This window comes from Taudactylus pleione, unplaced genomic scaffold, assembly GCF_031769625.1.
Source record: "Taudactylus pleione unplaced genomic scaffold, aTauple2 ptg000055l, whole genome shotgun sequence".
NCBI lineage: Eukaryota > Metazoa > Chordata > Amphibia > Anura > Myobatrachidae > Taudactylus > Taudactylus pleione.
Window position 1 is genome coordinate 11,493,685 of NW_028284457.1, and position 22,970 is coordinate 11,516,654.

Below are 22,970 nucleotides of genomic sequence, written 5' to 3' on the forward strand. Positions count from 1 at the left end.
GATCAAAGTACTATTTGTTACTGTATTGTTACAAGCATACTTAGTTACCAAATGTGAGATTTTGCAGAATAGAGACATCTGGTGGTTAAATTTGTAAATGCAAAAATATAATGTACTTCAACGTGATTTTTCAGATAAAATATTAACATGTATTGTTATCCATATTATGGACCAAATTCAATTAGTCCCGTTAATTTAACAGGGGTAAAAAAGGGTGGTAGCCCCAGGCTTTAACTCCTGAGGTTATTCAATTCCAGCTCCTTTTTCACCTGAGACTCTTTTTAATGTGTTAACCGGTGTTATCGCATAGTTCATGGACCTATATCTTAACAGGGTCGAGGTCTTTTTCCGGGGATTTATTTTTCAGACCTGAAAAAAAAATTCCTGTTACACTAAGTGCAGCTAACTAAATAGCCCCATAGGATCAATTAGTCTGCGTGAAATTACTATTTTTTTTGTTAAGTTCTCATACAGTATGCAGTGTCTCTATCCCAGTATCTCTCTGGACTGTAGATCCTAGCAGGGATCACTAGGGGATGACTTGGGAAACCTCAGCATGATAAAAAAGGAAAAAATTAATTTGCAGTTTGAAGCTGCAAATATCCCGGCGCTAAATGCAAAAGTAAATAATGTAATCAGTGCCAGCTGCAAGTAATGAGGGTTTGGTCAAAAACCCAGAGACAATGGTCTCCACAGCAAAAAGAAAAAGAAAAAACAAATCTTTACTGCGCTAAGCACTTCTGGTAGATTAAAGTATAAATATCTATAATGGGTTTGCTGTCTGTTAATAAACAGGAGGCTTGATGTGAAATAAAATTAATATTTTAATAAATACAATATAATCCACATATATAACCTCAGCATGATACCTTATCGGTAACTTGTGGAAACTCCCACACATGTCAGTTTAGGGGTTTAAGCCACTTGGCATGTTTATTATGATATTTATAATTTATTTATTAACAGTTAATTATATAGCGCATACAGGCTAGATTAGCTCAACAATAATGTGGAATGGGATTGAAATACCAGCGGACAGCAGGAGATCCCAACGCTGGCTGGTAAGTATCCTAACCCTCCCCTCTCCCCCCCTAACCATAACCCTCCCTTGGTGGTCCCTAACCCTAAAACTCCCAAGGGTGGTGCCTAACCCTAAGTTCTCCTGGGCTGCTTAAACCTAAACTCTCTTGCCCGCACCCTAAACCTAACCCTCCCGGGGGGGTGCCTAACCCTAACCTCCCCCTAGTGGTGCCTAACCCTAAAAACCCCTTTCCTTAGCCTAACCCTCCTCCCCCAGCAGCTAACTCCTAAGATGCCCCAGACTTACCTCGTTCAGGGTGGCATCTGTCAGGATTATGGTGTCGGGATTAAGATAGGCGTTGGTAATTTGACACCTATCTTAAGTCCCATGTCGGGCTTGAGTCATCGGCATTTAGACCGGTGGCATCTCATCTGGTCGTCTAATATCTACATCCCCAATTATGTCTAGTATCCATAGTTGAAAAACAGACCTGTGATAGAACATTGTTTGCTACCTGTGCTCCAGTAATCCTGGTTTACTCTATCTAGTTGCATGTATCCTGTTTCCTGACTACACTATATTTGGCCCACCTTATTCCTGTTGTTCCTCTTGTCTGCTGATTTGTCTTTGGTTCCTGTTCCATTCTGTCCTGATCTGATTTGTCTTGTTGTTTGCTTCTGATGATCCTCTTCACTTTTATGCAGTCTGTTTGTGTACCAGACCCGGCTTGATAACTATTCTTCATACCTCATACCTGTATCAGCATGCCACAGCAGAGGACCACAACCTGCTGTTACGGTCTCCTAGGACTCACCATGTAAGACCTCTAGAATTGCAATGAAAAGGTTCTTCTGCAAATAACAGCCACCCGCTGTTCTCTGAAAGCAATCACCGGTACTAAGGTGGCCGTCTGGACTTAGACTCAAGATAGTAGAGGCTTACATGGCTATCCTAGGGCCACTGGGTGTAATGCAACTGTGAGAACTAGTTTAGGCAGGCTGAGTGCAGCTTAGAAAACAGATAGAGATCCTGGCAGAGATGTTTGCAGTCTAGTGGGCCATGATGCGGCTATACAGCCAGGGCCGTAGAGAGCGCGCCGGGCCCTGGTAAAGAGGGGGCATGGCCTAATCGTGGGAGGCGTGGCCACGCCCCCTTGAAGAAGAAAAAGAATACATATATATTTTTGCTCTAGGGGGGGCGCTGTGAGCCCCTCAGCCAGGCACAAGGAAGGGAGGGGGAGGCGGCGCCGTACCTGGGCCCCCACCGGGCCCCTCTGGAAGCCCGGGGCCAGGTAAAGTGTACCCACTCCCCCCCCTTTCGGCACCCCTGTATACAGCCAGGATGCGGCTTTGAGAACCAAGATGGTAACAGAATACAATGATTGGCAAGGCCACAGGCACAGCATAACCCAGGAACACCACAGACAGGAATAATGAGTACTCTAGATGGAGGAGTTGGAGTACAGGACAAAAGTATCTAGGATACATAGCTGGACAGGCACAGACAAGCAGGACCTCGACTGGCAGGAACCGGAAGGACACGTATTGATTGACACGCTATAGCCGGCAAGTTGGTGAGGAACCAGCAGGGTTAAGAAAGGTGTTTGCACCAATGGAAACAAGGCAGGAGATTAATGGAATCCACAGGTGAGGAGGAAAAGCCATGAAGTATCACGTGCTGCAATCCAGCGTACTAATCTCCTAGCAACTGGACATGTTGTCCCAGTACGGCATGTACGTTGAATGGAAACAGAATTGCAGGTGTGTGAGTGGCGATCCAGAGAAGGAGAGACACCCGGAGCACGGCAAGAATTATCGCCCGAATGCCCTTGAATGATTCACTTGTTTGGAACTAGACTTTCTCTATTGAATGTGCAAGTTGCCTTATGGGACTCACTGTTCTGTCTAAGGAATGAGAGACCCTTCTCACCTTCTACAGTCTTTAAGTGCAATGAACTTCGTCAGCTTCTCTGACAGGCTTTACAACACTTGTGAACACAGTATTCACTCTAATTTTTCTCCTAAGAGGTGCTTTAGCTGTATTCACATTGATTTCTAAACTTTACCCATTCCTAATGGCATGTCACTGGTTTCATTAATAGCCATGCATACTTCCTCCTCTACATTGGTACTGTGCTTCTCCACCTCTTGTTCTGGTTTCAAATTCCTCTTTATTGGTGGACTATGATATCATTATCCATTTCCAGGGATCTAAGGCATGTTGGGAGCTGTAGTTCTCAGCAACCGTGGCTGCATTGGACAACCCCTACTATTGATGACTACTCTGTCTGTCCTTCAAGCACTGGGTCCAGTTAAATTAATACTAATTATTATTATTAATAATAATATTATTATTATTTGCAGCCACTGCGCCAGATTCAGAGCTGGACACAGTGGCCATAACGGAACCAGATCGAGCTATTGTTTGCCAGTGTGCATGCATATAAGCCGCACTGTGTATGCGCAGCAATTGCATTGCGACTATGGTCACACAGAACTAGCTATCACAAAGTGAGTGACAGGCTGCCAGCATTTGGGGGTGGTCTGAAAAACGCAGGTGTGTCTGTCCATTTGAACGCCTTTTTATGGGTGTGCATAAAGTAGCCTATGATCTTCTATGCAGCTCTGCATGTTAGGAGAGCTCCCAGGGTTGCGGCAGGTCAGACCCTGCGCAAGGGCAAGATGAGAATGCAGCGGTGGGCGTCCTTATACTCGGATAAGCTTTACAACAATTAGCATATATTCAGAACTGTGATACATAATAAATCACAGCTGTGCTTGCATTAGCATCTGTCTCTGAATCAGGCCCGTTGCTATTATTGATAATGAAATATTATCTTTATTACAGTTCTATTTTTAAAATATTATTAGCGATACTTGAAATGCTTTAGCAATTTTTTAAAGTTGATGGCCTCAAACTTGTTCTTAGTTTGTCAGTGATTTGGGGCCATCTCTGGATATTAGACACAATCATGGAATGCAATTGAAGGACATATGTGATTATACTACTGTATACCAAACATCAAATAGGTTACAGACTTTATAAACAGGCTCAAACCTACTTGAACAGGATTTACCCATGTAGAGAATGTTTCCGGAGAGAGGGTGGTCAGCCACGCCCCTGCTGCGCCCCCCAAACGCCGCAGCATGTCAAACTGTGACTTGGGGGGGGTCTGCGAGCGAGATCGCAGGACCCATTCTGCAAATTGCAGAATGGATTCTGCGCATGCACAGACCCTAAAACATCAGAGATGTGCGCTAACCATCAGGTTGGCATACATCTCTGAATCAGGCGCTAAATCTGCACCATTCCCAATAATACACTGTTATATTTTGGATGGTGTCCTCTCTAACCTATTTTATCTGTGACATACAGGTGAGATCAAATGAAGCAGCTTTCCATTGGAGATGCTGAATCAGATCTCTCATGCTATGGATAGAGCTGTGCAACTCCCAGGTGAGGGACTATGACCTGTGATTAAATACTATAACTAGCTCAGTAACGGTTCAGGAAAACTAAGACTGTACAACACTGTATTCCCTTTAACAATTGCTGCTTAACATTTTTCCTCTTGTATTAATTGAAGCATTTTTTCATCTTATGACAAGAGTATTACTGTAATTATAACATCATAAATCATAGTTTCAGAAACAGATTATGGCAGGCTTTTCATAGTGCAGTCCCTAAGGGTATCCACCAGCTTTACTATGGACAACTAACGTTAGAATGCCATTGATATATTACCTTGAAAACCTTCTGCTCATGTTTGACTAATACAGTGAAAGAGAATTTATTAATGCTAAATGGCCATATTTTTTCTATAATAGAATGGTACAAATGACAGCACACTATATAGAAAGATTAGGCATTTAATAAAGTGTTTAGGGTGTAAGCCATCTACTTATATAAAAACATTTAATTTCAGTTACTAGAAAACGTATTTAAAACTCATCACATGAGATTAGTGAATGTATTTAACACAGGAAATAATTTTCATCATTTCAGCCATTTCAAGATCTAAAGTAAGACACAAATACCTGAAAAAGGAGGGTAATGTGTTTTAAATGAAACACTATGGGCGGGATGTACAAAGCATGCGGTACATCCCGTCTCTTATTGGGTACATACCAGGGTTAATTACCTCGGTATGTACTTAGAAATGCAATTTAAATCACAAAGGACATCTCTCCCAATAAGAACTGTCCTGGATGATAGCCTAAGCTAGAGGGGCTTCTGGGTCTTACACCCAGAAGTCCATCTGGCGTCTTTATATGCATGCGCAGAAAGACGCGCGCCGTGGGTGGAACTGGGAGGGATCCAATTGGATTCTTTTAGAGTGCATCCCAATAAAAAGCCCATAGGCTTCTAATGGGTAACACCATCTGAAGATGGCGTTACCCACAGGGACGAAGCATTCTGTTGCTTAGTACATATGGGGAATGTGTTAACATCCCGGAAAATGGCATTTATGAGGGTTTTACAGCATTTTCCATCTCAGCACATCCCGCCCTATAAATGAAACATTAAGGGCTGATTCACACTTTTACGGTATTGCACAGTCCTAGGGAAGTGGCTCTGCAATACCGTACAACTAATATGCTAATGTAGCAGGACATGTATAGTGTAAATAGATGTCTCCTGACAGCATTGCAGATCTGAGTGTGAAACCATCGACAATATGAGTAACCCTGAGGCTACCCAGAATGCTCCTTGCAGTTCTGTAGCTGAGGCCAGGAAACTGCGTCAGAAGACGCAGACCCTGGCCTCGTCACTCCCAGATGACGGGGGGTGACGACCCTGGTATCCTGAATGGTGGCCGTACCTGCCAACTCCCCGTCTGCCAATCAGGATGCAACTTTGGGGAAGACTGATCTATGCACTGTACAGATCCTGCGAATGGCTGATATTCTAACATAGGAGTAGTAGGCAAACCATCGGAATTGCATACTACTCTGAATCAGCCCCATATATCTTAGCTCTATCTTCACCCAAAACAATTTATTGTTTCAGTGCCAACTACTGACATTGAATCGCTATGCTACAAATTAAGCTAGTGAATTGCCTTTGCAAGTTAAATATTTTAACATTAATAATTCTTAAAGTATAAGATTGGTAAGTGTGAAACACATACTGTATCAGATCAGTAATGGTTAACAAGAAAGCTTAATGTGAAGTGTATAAAAAACATTTTATGTATATTTTTTTTACTTTGTTCAGAAACAAAATTTTTTTTCAAAATCTACATTTAAAAGACAATGATGCCCTGAAAATGACTTATTTTCACCTTAGGAGCCAACTTTTAAAAATGATTGGGTTGTTTTTGTTACCACCCATGTTGAGGAACAAATGTCACGCATAGACTTTGTTAGTGGCAGCTCAAATATTGCTGTTTCTCACTTGCAGAACCCACAGAGCTGGCTCCTATGCCTCTTGTCAAACATGCTATTCACAGAATTTTGATATCACTTCCTATATACATTTGACACTAGAAAATTACAAACATTTACCATCACCACAGTACATTCTAATTCTATTACAGTATATTATAATAAGTAAATATAGAGAAACAGACCTGGGGCTTTACATTGTTCTCCACTGTATCCTGGGCAGCATTTCCATTCTAAAGATGTCACTATTTTATGCTTCATTCTATAAACCGGCTGTGAGATCACTCGGCTCCTGAATGATTTCAAAGATATGCGATTGGTGGGGACAACATTATCATTTACTATTTATCTATATTATCCAAATATTTATATATTTGTATATACATATACTGTAAATATATATCTGTACACTATATATTTATATATATATATATATATATATATATATATACACACTCAGAGAATAAATGGTGAATATGTTTAGAAGAAATTGTGCATATAATAAACAATTCTTTATACCAAAATATGGAAGCATTCATTTGTATACATACTAAAATCTGTATTTATGTATTTATAAATCTTCAAGAAGATCCACTGAAATACAGTGGGCCTCATTCAGAGTTGCACACAAATCAGCTACATTTGTGGCTGCATTGCATGCCTTTAAATAAATGTGAATATTTGCCTGTATTGAGAGTTGGAAGCACCTATGAGACCACACCATCCCATACTTGCCGACAATCGGCTCCAGCCTTCCGGGAGGGAGCTGATTGTCGGCTAACAGCGGGGGGCGGGCCGGTCATTGATGTGACATTGGGGGTGGGGCAGCCCATTGCTGTCACAGTGGGGGCTGAGCTGGGCGTGGGGCTGCGCAATCAAGTCATCGTGGCCCCGCCCCCTCTTCACAATGCCGTTATTTTTGGCATTGTGAAGCAGGGGGCGGGGCCATAATGACGCGATTCAGCGGGGGTTTCTAGTTTTTTCAGGGGGGAGTCGGGAGGGTCGCAGGCTACCGGGAGGCTTGCCTGCCTCTCTGGGGAGCCGGGAGCGGCACCCGAAAATAGGGAGGCTCCGGGCCAAATCGGGAGGGTAAGCAAGCCTGCACCATCCCCCCCAATCTGCTTGTGAAAGTTGCTACCATCAATATCAGTGCAGACTTGGGGCCTGATTCACTACGGATCACAATTCTGCTTATACGCACGCACAGCAGCTGCTAATATCAGCTGTGCTATTTAAATGTGTGCATTCACATTGTGAAAGCAGCCAGACATAAAGACGCCAACTTCCCCTTACTCACATCTGTATACTAGGGCAACATAGCGAAACAATCGGTAACATCGGACCCATATGCACACTTGTACAAGCCCTGACCTTACTCAGAAATTGCTAACAGCCACGCACGCTATCAGTGCTATGGCTGCTTATGGCCATGCAGTGGATAATTCATGCATGCCCCTGCAACGGCGTTGGAACACACTGTCACGTCTGCGTTCGCCCGACCACCCCCCATCACCACCCACAAATGGCACTTCCTGTCAGTCACTCTGCTCTGGGTCTGTGTAGACTTTGCAAACGCAGTTCCCATCGCAATTGCTAGTTTGCTCACACGCACTGCGATGCATACACATGTGCAGAGTGCAGCACTCGACCAATTGCGTGCGTATTATCAACTGTGTTCCTTGCTGAATCAGGCCCTTGCGCCAGTCCTACCCTTCGTGAGATGCGTATTCTGAATCAGCCGTAGATGCTCAAAGTTGTGTATGCAAGCTGTGATGAATGTACAGTTGCTACAAATGGTTAGATCCTTCCTCAAAGTGGACTTGAATGCAACTCAGAATCATGCCCAGTAAGCACTTAAACCCCAAACTTTACAATGGTTCAATGATCATGATCTTTAGAAAATAAACACAAAATACAGTGTAGCACATTCACAAATATGATAAAGTAGGGTTCAGTAATTCTATAGTCATACCAGAAATACAGTATTCTGTGTTCATCTAATAATACAACCAGATGTAATATCCTTTTAAAATTGAGGCCTGTGAACACCTATTTACTAGATTAGCATAAAATAATTTTTGTAGATCATGTTTCTTGGACCATTGTTAAGTTTGGGGCTTACAGTAAGTGCTACACTTACGGTTCTGTTTTCGGTTGATATTCCTGAAGGTAATTCATTTGGACTTCTGGAGATACATGGACATTTTGTTAGATTAGCAGTAACACAAGCCTTATTTATTTTTGGTTCACAGAATATATTTGTTTATTATATGCAGCATTTATGTTAAACATATTGTGCCTGATTTAAAGATGCATGCTATTCACGTGCGGATGCAATTTCATAGGGATTCCCATTTTCAAAAGTATGCAAAATCCCAGTTTAAGCATTCCCCTTGCGTAATAACGTGTGATGGACTGAGCAAACTCTGCAACACCAGCTTTGCATAGCTGAACAATGATCAAGTCTGCTGGTGGATCCAAAGACTCCACCATTGACTTACCATCAGTTAGGACATTGTTTCCTCTAGCTGCTCCTGGCTAGCACAGAATCTTACTTTTAACTTTCTTAAAATTTGGCCACTGTGGCTGCGGTTCTGTGAAAGAGAATGCAGCTGTATCCAGAATCATGCCCATGACTCTCACATAACACGGCCATGAGACGTCCTCTTTTTGGTCACCTCACAGTCTACATAGGCAAACACAGGGGGGGGGGGGGTTCTGGTTGCCTGGAAACCCCCCTCCCCAGCCCACACCATGACCACATTAGAAATATTAATATAATAGAATTTTACTAGCGCTGCATGTTCTTATCAGTATCACAAATTAAATAATTAGTACCACCTGTGGATGTTTTAACATGTATCAGCCAGTAATAAATAAACCTATGCACCAACTAGGAGGTCTGGAAAACATGCACTGTTAGGGGTGCACTGCTATAGACCATCTATAGGCCTAATTATTAATACTGGATAATAATAAACTATCCAGGGCATAACAAGACCAATATGTACATACATGCCCAGGGCAGTGCTAGGTTCTTCTACTGCTCCTCCAGACTCGTGGACTTGCTCCAATGCTCTGGAATGGTGCCCACATATGAAATAAAAACATTCAGCTCAGGCAGGATGGCCCCACTGCCGCATCTAATGGCTTACTGTGATCACCGATCTTGTATATGCTGGAGTTATGACACTCAATACACTTTGTATGACGCAAAGATGGATAAGTCCTAATTATGCCCTCTTCATGGACAGGCCACACTCATTCTAACATCAAGCATTTGGAAACCCCCTCAAGAAAGCCTGCGTTTGCCACTGGTCTAAACCCTGAAATGCCCATGCATCGCAGATGCCTTTTCTAATCATAGTGATGTTTTAAGCAACTGTGTACGTCATCATACAACTACAGTAGTTTCGTGCAGGCATAGTAAGGGTTTCCAAAACCCCTCCTCCACCTTTAAATCAGGCCCATTGACACTATTAGGTCTATGTACTAAGCCTTTGAAAGATATAAAGTGGATGGAGATAAAGTACCAACCAATCATCTTCTGTAACTTTACAGGCTATGTTTGAAAAATGACAGTTAGGAGCTGATTGGCTGGTACTTTATCTCCAGCCACTTTATCTCTCTCCAAGGCCTAGTACATACTGTATACATGTTTGATGCCCCTGTCTTTGAAAGCTATAGCAAAGTTCTGCATGAGATTATATCGGACAGAATGACAGCCAGCATAATATTAACTAAGAAAATATAAAACCATTATAATTAATACCAATTATGGCATCTCTAAAATAACACTAGTTATGCTTTAATCTAAAACAGGTTTACCATTAAATTTATGGCTGTTTACATATTTAAATTGATCTCGTTTACTAAAGAAAATGTTGCTTCGGCCTCCACCCTCTTGTGCTGATAAAGAGTAAGGGGCACTACAGGGTGAAGATGGCAATACATGAATCACCATGGGCCACAGCTGAGAATAATATTTTTATTTCCAGTACATCACTGTAAAATGCATCTGCTGTCTTTGTCCCAGAGGTGTTCGTTTTATTTTCTTTATTTTGTTGCACTTGCTCAGCAGAACTTTGGGCATATCTGAATCTGCATAGAGCAATGAATACCCATAGGCCATATTACAGGGCTCCCTCATTATAATGGGCAGCACAGATGGTGTAGTGGTTAGCATTACTGCCTCACAGCACTGATGTCATGGTATCGATTCCCACCATGGTCCTAACTGTGCTGAGTTTGTATATTCTCCCTTTGCTTGCGTGGGTTTCCCACAGGTACTCCGGTTTCCTCCCACACTCCAAAAATATACTAGTAGGTTCATTGGCTCCTACCAAAAATTAACCCTAGTTTTTATGTCTGTGCGTGTACATGTGGTAGGGAATATAGATTGTAAGCTCCACTGGGCAAGGAACTGATGTCAATGGCCAAATATGCTCTGTAAAGCACTGCGGAATATGTGTGCGCTATATAAATAACTGGTAATAAATAAATAATATAATTCCAGATTAATACACATACAGTATATATGAGATATGAGAGTTTGCTATAAAGAGGGAGACATAATATAATATATTTGGTAGTAAGTGAATGGGTGTTATAAAGAGGGAAATCTGCATTTATAAATGATAAATTAATGGTTACATAACATTATCAAGCTTTGGTGATCTACAAAACCTAGTGTATAGTACTTAATTGTAATTCTCCTTGATAATATGTGTAAGAAAGCAGATAATACAGTGATGCATTCATCCTCCCATATATGTTAATGCAAAAGATGCACAGTGATGTGTACTTTGTATTAACACTAGACATATGACACTGAATTATTTTAGTCATCACTTTAATGTGTGCTGTGTAACCGGAAGAATAGCTACCAGGGAGTATGATGTGTTCTTTCATTTGAATCAACTCCAGTGCACTACTGCAGGAACTGTCCCCTCTATCCATGGCTGTAAATAAACGTCTGCAAGACTTGTGATTTAATGGTCTGTGACTTTACCTGTCCAGAACTATTATTCATATTAGGGACAAACATTCCCTCTGTTCAAAGCACTGGTCACAGGTCTGGAGTCACCTCTTTCTGCTTACAAGGATACATGATTTGTGTAGTAAGTAGAGCAAAACATTTTATAAGCAGTTTGAAAAGAATTAGGTAGTAATTTATAGGATCAATCCCCTGGGATATTGCATACATACCTCATTGAACAGGCTCCAGTATTCCAGGCACATGGATTTGCTCCACTTGACACATATGTTTCCACATTATCCATTTCAACAGTCGGTAAGAGTCTTGTATGGACATAGGCACACCAATTTCTGTGGCATAAGGAATATGTATATATTAAAATAAGCAAACATTTATATAGATTAGTATGATACTCTATATTCTTAAAGGAGTCTAGTAAGCATTGCTACATAAAAAGCCGGTTTTCCTTGATCAACATATAGGAAGCTCACAGCGGTGAACATAACCAATTTCATTGAATACATATATATACATAACCCCCCACTTTACCCAGTACAGGAGACGCTGGGTTACTATAACAAGTACTAAATGTATTAGTGCCTCTGCCCAAGCTAATTAAGGTTGGCCTGGGATAACCTACTAACTTATAATATAGTGTGCAATATTTCACATACAGCTCTCTAATGTGTTGTGTGCAAATATTCAATGTGCAATTTACTATACCAAATATGCTTTCAATTACCACCTGGTTCTTTTCTTACACAGGATGTTGCTGTTCTGGAACTTTCCTCAGATATCTGTTCCAGGTAAATATTGCACGCTAAACACAGTAGTAGTTTTCTGTTTATAGAGTAGAATAATAAACAACATACATAGACCATCTACTCATATAGTACAATACACGTACATAAAGAAATTGAAGATGCACATTTACAAGAAATACAGTTCCTGGTATTGTGGAGATAGTATGAGTTACCAAAATTGTCACTTATAGGGGTTACATTGTCCTTGCTTAACCTTATCGGTGAAGCATTTCCCCTCACTTTAGAAGTCACAGTTGTATTCCAAGGCAATGTGTGTGTGTCCTTAAGTTAACTAATAGTCCAGATCCTGCAGCTAAAAGCTAAACTGATGCTTTAGATGAATGTAGATGAATGATTATCTCACAACCTCAAAACCTCAAACAATGCATTCCTGTAGGATTAAGTTGAGCCAGAGCATAATGCTGTGTTCCGTATTATTTCTCCAAAACTCTTTGTATGCAAAAGATTTTGTTTCCACTGCTAAAGGATGGAATAATACTCCCCTCTAGATGTCACACTGAATCTTTCTCTAATTATCTACTGCTCCCAGATGAATCAATACTTGAAACTTTGTCACAAGGCACCCTTCTTCCTGCCTTTCCTCGATCATTCCATTCCTTATAATGGTGCTTGTCTGAAATGTTCTCTAAGAACATGTCATTCCTCACATGAGATCTTATGCACTTAAGCTCCCTTAAATGCAGAGTTATATATATATATATATATATATATATATATTTTTTTTTTTTTTTCCTCCAAGTTACTGTTTATATTATTTCCCCAAAGCGTGCAGGTCACTGTAAAGTTTGAATTGAGGAAAATTATACTCCTGAATATATTTACTTCCTCCGTATTTAAACTGTAGTGTATGAGATCCTGAGTGCTAGGTACACACTACTCTACAGTATGTCCCTTACTGCAGTTTGCTAGTCTCTGCACTCTGCCAGTTGCCTATCTGACACTGCTGAACCATAGCGCTGCCTTTAGTGTCAGTAATAGAGGTCTTGTGTGAGTGTGCTGGACTGTCACTTTACTCAAACAGGGGTCTATTTACTAAGCAGTGTTAGGAGACAGAGTGAAAAGTGATAAGAAAGTGATAAGGTGTCAGCCAATCAGCTCCCAACTGCCATCTCACAGGCTGTGTTTGAAAAATGACAGTTGGGAGCTGATTGGCTCCTTTGCTTCGGCTACCATTAACCCTTGGAGGATAACACCCCCTATCCAGCACTGTACAGATCGGCTCTCCTGCACCTCTCTCAGAGGTATGTGGAAATGGGGCCCTAGACCACAGTCCCTGAAAATATATATAATGGGAGGTGCTACCTGTGGAGACTATTGTTGCAAACATACAAAAAAGAATTACAGATGCACAGCTCCAACATTATTCATTATATATTAATAATACATATTGCAATAGAATTTTGCAAATAATAAAAGAGGTTTTGGCATAATCATGGCCATGGTTATGGGCCTACCCACTGCGCCCAGGTAACCTCTGAGGGTAGGTCCCTAACATACTGGGGTTGAAATCCAGAGCGCAGGACACCACCAAACCAGCCCAGCTGAGCCACCCTAGGGCATCACTCCAATAAGGAAAGGTGAAGTGTAAAAAGGTGTAGGATAAATAAGAGCAGCTGCTACTGCATGTAGGGAGGTGAGAAATAAAGATGTGAAAATAATACATATATATATTAAACAAACAATGAAAGTGCTAAAAGTGCAAGAAAGGAAAAATGTGTATATAATACGATGCCCTGAAGCAGCCCAACCAAAGCAATCCAGGGCACCCACGCCCCAAAAATCAACCCTAAGCTGCACTACAGTATAAACACTTTTAGGACTTACCTAGATTGTGCTTCTTGTTAAAGAGCAGTCAAAATGCCAGATCCCTGCTTAAAACCAATAAGGGACAGGTGGGAAGGAGTGGTAGCCTAGATTGAAGGCGTCTCATACCTTCAGGTGTGCATAAGAACACACTAAATAGAATATGTGGAAATGGGGCCCTAGACTGCACACCCTGAAAATATATATAATGGGAGGTGCTACCTGTGGAGACTATTGTTGCAAACATGCAAAAAAGAATTACAGATGCACAACTCCAACACTATTCATTATATATTAATAATACATATTGCAATAGAATTTTGCAAATAATAAAAGAGGTTTTGGCATAATCATGGCCATGGTTATGGGCCTACCCACCGCGCCCAGGTAACCTCTGAGGGTAGGTCTCTCAGCGGTGCCTGGTGTCCTCGCTACCTCAAGGTAGCCGCCCCACACTGGCATCACGACCGCAACCCACGTTACACCTAATGGTAAGTTGCAATGTGCGCTGTGGAGGAGGTCCAGCTGGCTGACTTCACAGTGCTAGCGCAGCCCTATATATCTGTTACTGACATGTGACCTACACTCTCTCCCGCTCACAGCACGAGCTCCATCTTGAACAGGAGCTTGTGCTGATTCTGGCACATTCTGCCTCAAAGTCACCTGTCTCCACACTCCATCAGGTCTGCACTAAAGTACTGCCTCTGCTATGGCTCCACCATGCCCCTTCACAATATGTACATTATTATATACAATGTCTCATGCATATAGTAAACAATTTAATAAATAACCTATACCTTATTTAATAAAATAATAGATAACCATATACACCAATGGTACAAATACATTGAGGTGCCAGAGAGCACTCTCAATATTTTGAGGTACCAATATACTTATTATATATATATATATATATATATATATATCTATCTATATATATATATATATATATATATATACCCTATAGATCTGTTTTTCCACAAATGTTCATCAAAGATTCATCCAAATAATATGGTACACTCCCCTAATTCCAGTTGGCTGCCTTTTCCATAAAGCCTGTTGTTCGGTAAGGGATGAATCTAGCATTGCCAGTGCCCCCCATCTGGGATTCTTTAAGGCAATCTGGAAATCAGGGGATCTGTCTGGACACGGATAGTGTCTGGAAATCCTGCTGGCTACAGAGTACAGAAGACACAGCTTGGTCCTCTCTGATGCTCCTGCCCACTGCCCATCTCCTTTGATTATTTCAGCCAGGGAGGTTGACTGTAGTCAGGCAGAAGTGCTCACTGAGTGTCAGAGCAGAACTATAGCAATGGAAAACTAAGTCTGTCTAAAAGTGGTAATGGATTCTGTTTGCATTCAATTCTGACTTTTGTTTGTACTGCAGTAGTATTGGTACACTACACACTGACACTGCTGGTGGCAGTGTACACAACAGCAAGCATTACAGTTTCACCTTTCCTTTATAGCTAAATCCTGCAGTGGACTTTTAATGATTGACTAGGATTCAGCCAATTAATTAGATTAACAAAAAACACATTTTCAAACCATCTTCCCCCCAAAAATGCTCTATACATAATCATGGATATATCATAAACCTATTTATATCTCTCATAGCACAAATAGCAGAGTAAAGCATTGTAGTATGACACGTAAAAATCATACATCTGTATTTTTAAATAAAGCTGTAATATATTTTCTGAATAGTGAGATTAGTTCTTTTCTAAATTTCTCAATTTGTAGCATTAAATTAAACTACTATATGAATATTAATTGCTGTGATGCCATGACTGTTATATGCTGGAATTATGTTAAGCGATATAATTCTTTCTATGGTAGTAGTGGATTACAATGAGCAGTATACTGCATATCACTTTAAATCTGTGAATATGACGTCAACTAATTGACTAATCACGGACAGATGATTGAGCCCTACCACATGCTACTTAAAGCCATCTGTGTGTATAGACAGCCTATTCTGCCTTTTGAGAAAGCCGCTGATCGCGGGGAAACGCGTTAAGGTTAAGCTGTTTTACTTCCATTTTCACATATAGTACCTGCACCCCCAGATTTACCACCAGACACCTCGTGGAGACTGCGCACATCATGCGCTATCTGCTCGCCAAGTCGCTTCACCTAGTGTACCAGTTATACGGCTATTACACTGCTGGATTTCCCCTATGATTTAACAAACACTCAGCCACCGGGCCACAGCTTTAATATAGTGCGGCTTCTCACATTGGAGGCAGACGGATCATGCAGCTGACTGATAAGGTTACCATCCAGCTGGTAGGAACAGTGATCCCACTATGCTGCCGGAGAGCTTATTGCTTACAGCACTCACAGATCCGTTTATCCGAGGAGGTGATATCTTTTGGTATGTGAACTTAGCCACGCTATTTCTTGCCACACTCAGTAGAGCAGTATAACAGGACATTTTTTCCACAAACATTGCCCTTTCTATCTGTTTTCCAATCTTATGGACATATTCCTCCAGTCTCACAAGTGACCAGATTATTGTATATTATTGTTGTCTCTTACCTACTTTAGGTGATGTTACTATTTAGTACAGTGCTTAGATCTATATAAATGCTTTATTCTGCTATTTTTGCTCTGAGAGATATAAATAGGTTTATGATATATAAATGAATATGTATTAGAGCATTTTTGACACCTTTTTAGGTGTATATTAAATTCTTTATTATAAACGGTTATCTGATTGATGTTTGTGTGTGCAGTGCTCTTCCACCTCTCTTTTAGTATATGTCTTGTTGTTGGGAAGAGTGGCATTATTCCCAGGTGGTGAGCAGCAGCCCACACAATTTTTTGACTTGATTAGTGCTTCCTTGGCGCCTGGTATTTTTATTTTTGTCCCCAGTTAAATAACATGCCACACAGCAGTGTCCCAAATTCATAATATACTATATAGATTATACACAGCAGAGCACCAAAATCATAATGTACCTCATAACACTGCCGCAAATTCATAATATGCCACACAGCTGTGCCACATATTCATTATATGCCACTCAGCCATGAATGATACCATTCATTATTTTTTTTGTGGACTCAGCGATGCCCTCCAGTGGCCGGCGCCCTGTACAGTATGTTCTTTAGCACTTTGGATACAGTCCTAAAATCCTCTAAAACTGTTCTCAAATCACTTAACTGGCCACATTTTGTAGATATTGTACAAAAGATGTACAAAACCTGTGCCTCAATCAGAGGCTCAGACTAGAAAAAGTGCCCATTAAGCTGTCCTCTATTCCAACATATTTTCAGATATTTGTTGTTCCCAGAACACACCAATAGTGCAGACACATCCAGAGTTCTCACCAATGCACCAGAAAACAGCATACATGATTTTTATAGATTCAAGAGAATTTAACAGAACTAAATTTCGGGTTTCCAAGTTAATCCGAGTCTCAGCTCGGGTCTTCCCATTGAATTCAGTTCTCAAAACAAGGCATTACATAATTTTACCAGAAGACCCTGGAAGACCCATTGTCTCCGTGATCGGGTCATTAACATCTAATCTATCAAAATATATTGATTTCTTTCTTTAGGATTTAGTAATGAAACAAAAAAGCTTCCTCAAAGATATGATGAGTATTCTTCAAGTGCTAGAAAACCTAAGATGGGAAGATACTTTTTTTCTATGCACTAGCGATATAAAATCACTATACACAGTGATTGACCATGGAATAGGATGCCAAGTAAGTAGACACTATCTCTCAATTTTTGAACACCCAGATTAACTTCATCATGGAGAATATTGACTTCATCCTCCGCCACAACTATTTCTGGTATGTCGGTGACTATTACATTAAAAAAGGGACAGCTATGGGTATATCCTTCACCCAAAGCTATGCCAATTTGTTTGTGGCATGGTGTGAGGACCAGCACATTTGGAGTAACAACATCTATCAAGGAAACATCAGATGCTGGTGAAGAAACATAGATGACCTATTCTTTGTCTGGAGTGGCTCCCAAGAGGATCTTCAAGAGCTTAAATCCTATATGAATGAAAATGGAATGAATTTGGAATTTACAACAACTTATAGTACGGAGATGGTAATATTTTTAGACCTTGAAATATTCATCAAAGAAAATAATATTCAGACAAGAACACATATTAAAGAATGCAAGGGTAACAACCTGCTACTATTTAATAGCAATCATCATAGTGGATGAATCAAAAATATCCCTGGAGGGCAATTTCGCAGAATTAGAAGAAATTGCACAGAAAATACCACTTGAACAGAGTGAAGAACTAAAAATAACATTTCTGGAAAAAGGTCATCATGGACAGAAATTAGAAGAAGAAATCAAGAAGATATCGAATTTAGATAGAAGAGAATTGCTGGTATACAAACCCGCCTATACAGAGCAAACAGAAATTCAGACATCATTTATCACACAATTTAATGGAAACCACAAGGAAATAGAAGAAATCTTGAAATGACAGTGGCACGTACTAGATGTAGACCAAGAAATGAAAGATTTTATACCCTCAAAACCAAGTGATATACCAAAAAGCCAAAATTCTGAAACAACACCTTACTAAAAGCTTTCTACCAATAGAGACGAATACCCAAAAACCTAATATAAAAGGTTTCTATTATTGTACAAAATGTATGGGCTGCAAAACAACACACGACTAGTACCAACCCCACATTGCAATTTCAAACAAAAATATCACATGAATCCTTTACAATTAGAGATAACATGTCTTGTGAAACTGAAGGGGCAATTTATTTGCTTGAATGTCTGCGTGGTCTACAGTACATTGGACAAACTAAAAGGAAGATAAAGACCAGAATCTCCGAACATATTTATAACATCAGGAGAGGACTGAAGACACATAGTGTGTCAGCCCACTTCCTAGAATACCACCAAAAAACCCTGAAAAGCCTCAAATTTCTAAGCATTCAAAGGATAACCGCAGCTTGGAGAGGCAAAGATTATACAAGGAAATTGAAAAAAGTCAAAACTAAATGGATTTTTCTCTTAGATACACTGCAACCTAATCGTTTAAATATAGATATAGAACTGAAAGCTTTTTTGTAGAATACCTTTAATCTTGAATTACCAATCCCAATATATAGAATATCCATCCTGTATAATACTGATTTACATTACCATGAAAGCATTAAAAAAGACGTAATTGTTTTTAAATAAGAAATTTTTATTGTAAAAATGGAGACCCAAAGAATATGTAGATACCACCTTATTGAGGACTCCCTGGTTTTACCCTTTCCTGTTTGGAGAATAAAGTTTTTAGTATTTAAAGCAGTCAAAGACTAATACATTCATCCTTGAAAAAGAACCTGTCATGGTTCAAAACATGTTGGATTGAGCAGAATGGCATTGGTAAGAGTTCCGAGGATGATCGTCAGCGGCGTCTGACATCATCGAATGGCGCCGCGGAGAAGACATGCTGCACTCGAGGATACCGGGGAGATACAATGCACTGGATCCCAAGCATCTAGCTCACAGACCGAAGATCCCACTTGCAAGATAAAGGTAGGGAAAGTAAGGGCAAGTGCTACTGATCTTTTACACCACGAACTTTATTCAAATCGGATATCGAGAAAATACAGTTCATTCATATTACGTCTACAAAAGAGCTGCTAAACATTATTTGTTTTTATAGGTCGTATATGCTTTCTCAAAATAATGCTTGGTTTTATTATTATTTAACTTTTACCTTTTATACCGAGCAACTGTATACAATTCAGAGCACGAGACACTCACATATATTTTTAGATAATTTTACTGGAGCTGCACACCAAACTAATATTAGTGGAAAATAGATTTTTTTTTGTGGTTTAAAAAACCCTCATCTTTTATAATTCAATATAGATATTTCAAGGGAAGACTGTGATTTTGATAGGCAGCGTATATTACTGTGCTTACTGGATGTGGTGTCACCATCAGCTACACCCCAAATTAATTAAAGTTGAAAAAATACTATTTTTATTGTTTAAAAAATATTCTCAAGTCTTTTAACAAAACTGCATGGTAAAGGTAACAGTCACTATCTCATTGTATGTTCATTTGGTGTCGTGGCAGTTACAAGTTCAAGTACAGTACTCCTTTCCTGGTGTAAATCAATCATAAATCAGTCTATAGAAGAACAGGAGCAGTCCAGTATTAGTGCTGGCAGTCGTAGTACTTCAACATTTTTTTCAAAGAAGGTCAAGGGGTAAGTAGGTGTAAGAAAGGGTACTCCAAATCTAAACAAGGTTTGACAATCTTAAGAAAGCATCAACACTAACTATTACTGTCGAAAAACGTAAAATTGTCAACATGAAATACGCCACATGTAGCCTATCTTGTGGTCCTTCTACTGCTCTTGTCATGCTTGAGTGTGTGGAAACATTTTTTACCTAAATCTTGTCAACATTTGTCAAGACATCTGTACCATTTGTAATGCCAAAGTAAGGAGAGGCAGGGACGTTAAAAATCTAGGCATCTTCTCCATGTTATGTAATTTGCAGTTCATTCAGATGTATAAAAATTTGGAAATAATATCTGATAAGAAGCATCAGCTACCAGCAGCATGGATAGATTCCAGGACATGCAATCTCCACCGCCAACACCTTGATCATCAAACTCCTCATTAGTGATTGGAGATATTCCTGCATTCAATTTGCAAAGGCAAACTGACTTCCCTATTCATGATTCCCAAAAAGAATCTTTGTGTGTTAGGGCTACTGCTGCTGATGGTGAATCTACATCACAGAAAGGGACCAAGAATACTTATAGTTTGAAACAAAAGTTTACTGTGAAACAATCATTTGCAAGAGAAAAGAAGTATGATAGCCGCCATCCTGTTGCACAGCAGATTACTGAAGTCAGCACGAATATGTTAGTATTAGATAGGCATTCAATATCTGCCATCAATGCATAATGATTATATATGACATGTACCCGTATGTTAAACAAAAAGATATTGTTTGCCTAGCAAACGCCATTGTACCAACTATCCACTATATGTGGACAGGCGGATACTGGTCAATCTAAAATTTGCATGACTGTGGCAACCCACTTGATGAGTGTATTGCCTTCAGCAGCAGTATGGAACGCACAGTTCCAGCTCATTCACAGACAGGCTACTCTCTTTTATCACTGGCTTCACTAAGAAGCATACCGACGTCAATATTCTAGAAAAATTCAAGACATTATGCCTTACTTCAAAAAATTGCCAACATATATTGACACCTCTACCATGACTTGATCTTATAAAGTAAGCATCAATAGAATGGTGAAGGATTACTTTAATGATAATATACAAATTATTGTCTCACATAATTCCTTTGAATACTGGGAGGAAAAAAAGGCAATTTGGAGCCCCTTGTACAAACTTAAGATGCCCACCTTCCAGTGTATACTCAGAGTCACAACCCAGGCTTGTTACCCCTGCTGCTGGGTGACGTATCGCTCCTGTTACCAGCTGGCTCGCTCCCTGAGCCCTGTTCATGCGTCCACTGTTATCCCTAGGAGACGCAGGCTTCATTGTTTCCGGCCTACTAGGCCGTAGCTTACATCCAGCTGGAGTACTGCTGTCCCCATCACCTGATCGCGATCTGCCAATCACTAGCCAGCCGGTATAATCTGACACTGCTCATCCAATCCTAGCTAAGGCCAGGGTATATATTCTCTGCCTCTGGCTCTCAGTCATTGCCTGTACAATTTCTAGCTCAGTCCCTGCACTAACTCTCTATACCACTCTTCTCCTGTGCAATCCACATCTCTAGTTGCACAGGTAATAACCAGCCTGCTCCTGTTTTGCTGATTCTGATCAACACTTGTGCAAAGCACACATCTGTTTGCTCAGGTAATATCAGCCATTCCTGCTTTCTGGTTCTATTCCAGATTATTCCCCACTTACCATCCATTCTGGAGTTCGGTCTGTGTCCAGTCCTACCATCAACCAGATGGATATCCACCCTTTATATGTTTCTGCTACTGGAAGAACAGCAACAAGCCATCATGACATACATGTCAAGCCATGAGATAAGGAGAGGATGGACAAGTCACAGCTTTACTGCAGCACAGTAGAGAAGACTCTCAGTTTTATGCAAGCTAATAAAACCATTCCAAACTACAGAGAAAACCCGGTTCAAGCCTGGTAAATATGTCTGCCAAGTTTTGCCACTCAAGTGTCTTGGACAACAGTACCAAGTAAGAAGAGTGCCATTTATTTTATAAAGGAATAACCCAGTTCAGCCTGGTTAATCTACTGCTACACCCTTCTCTGCTACATACATCATCCCATCAACAACACCGAAGTTCCTTGTGGTCTAGTGGGTACAATCCGGCATCTCTCTGCTGAGACCCTGGTTCGATTCCCGGTCAGGAAAGCATTTACTCATATGTCAGTAGGTCTCCTCAGGCCTGCCAGCTTCACCTACACACCTCCAACTTCTCATTCAGACATTTACCTGACCCCATTTCCACAAACAAACACAAGCGTGACACACATAAAGACTGTTTAGCACAGCCGTTAACATTGTGAGAGGTTGGCAGAGGAGGGTACTTCCATAAAAATTTATAAAAACTGTTTTTCATCCAACAAATACCTTTGCCGAAAATTACAAACAGAGACTGTAACGGTGGATTCCAGTTGGGATGAGCTAATATTGTGCAATGATGATATTAATAACAGAGATGAGGGTGATGATGTCGATGATTAGGACATTTTGAACTTTGAGGATGAACACTGTTAGCCTTAAGCCCATTGGTAGCTTTTATTAACCAAACCACCAAATGTTTTATTTTGTGTGGGCCCAAACAAACCAAGCATTTCAGCCACAAAAGTGGGAGTCCCTGTCGCTGAAGTACCTGTACTTGGTTTGTTAAATTGTGCATGTCCTTTTTAATATACAACATAATGTAGGGTGGTAGGGGCCAATTTCATTGTGCACCCCTTTTTATTATGGGCTTTACCA

General features: G+C 40.4%; 1 protein-coding gene across 2 annotated transcripts in view; it reads right to left on the reverse strand.

The window, feature by feature from the left end:
* Positions 1–22,970, reverse strand: part of MMRN1 (multimerin 1) — a 160,323-nt gene that overhangs the window by 32,434 nt on the left and 104,919 nt on the right. For both annotated transcript variants that reach the window (XM_088464474.1, XM_088464473.1), the window contains exons 2-3: positions 11,617–11,736; positions 6,594–6,700 (exon numbers count right to left, since the gene is read on the reverse strand). In XM_088464474.1, the coding sequence (XP_088320600.1) occupies positions 6,594–6,700; positions 11,617–11,736 (227 nt within the window). The remainder of the gene's footprint in view (positions 1–6,593; positions 6,701–11,616; positions 11,737–22,970) is intronic.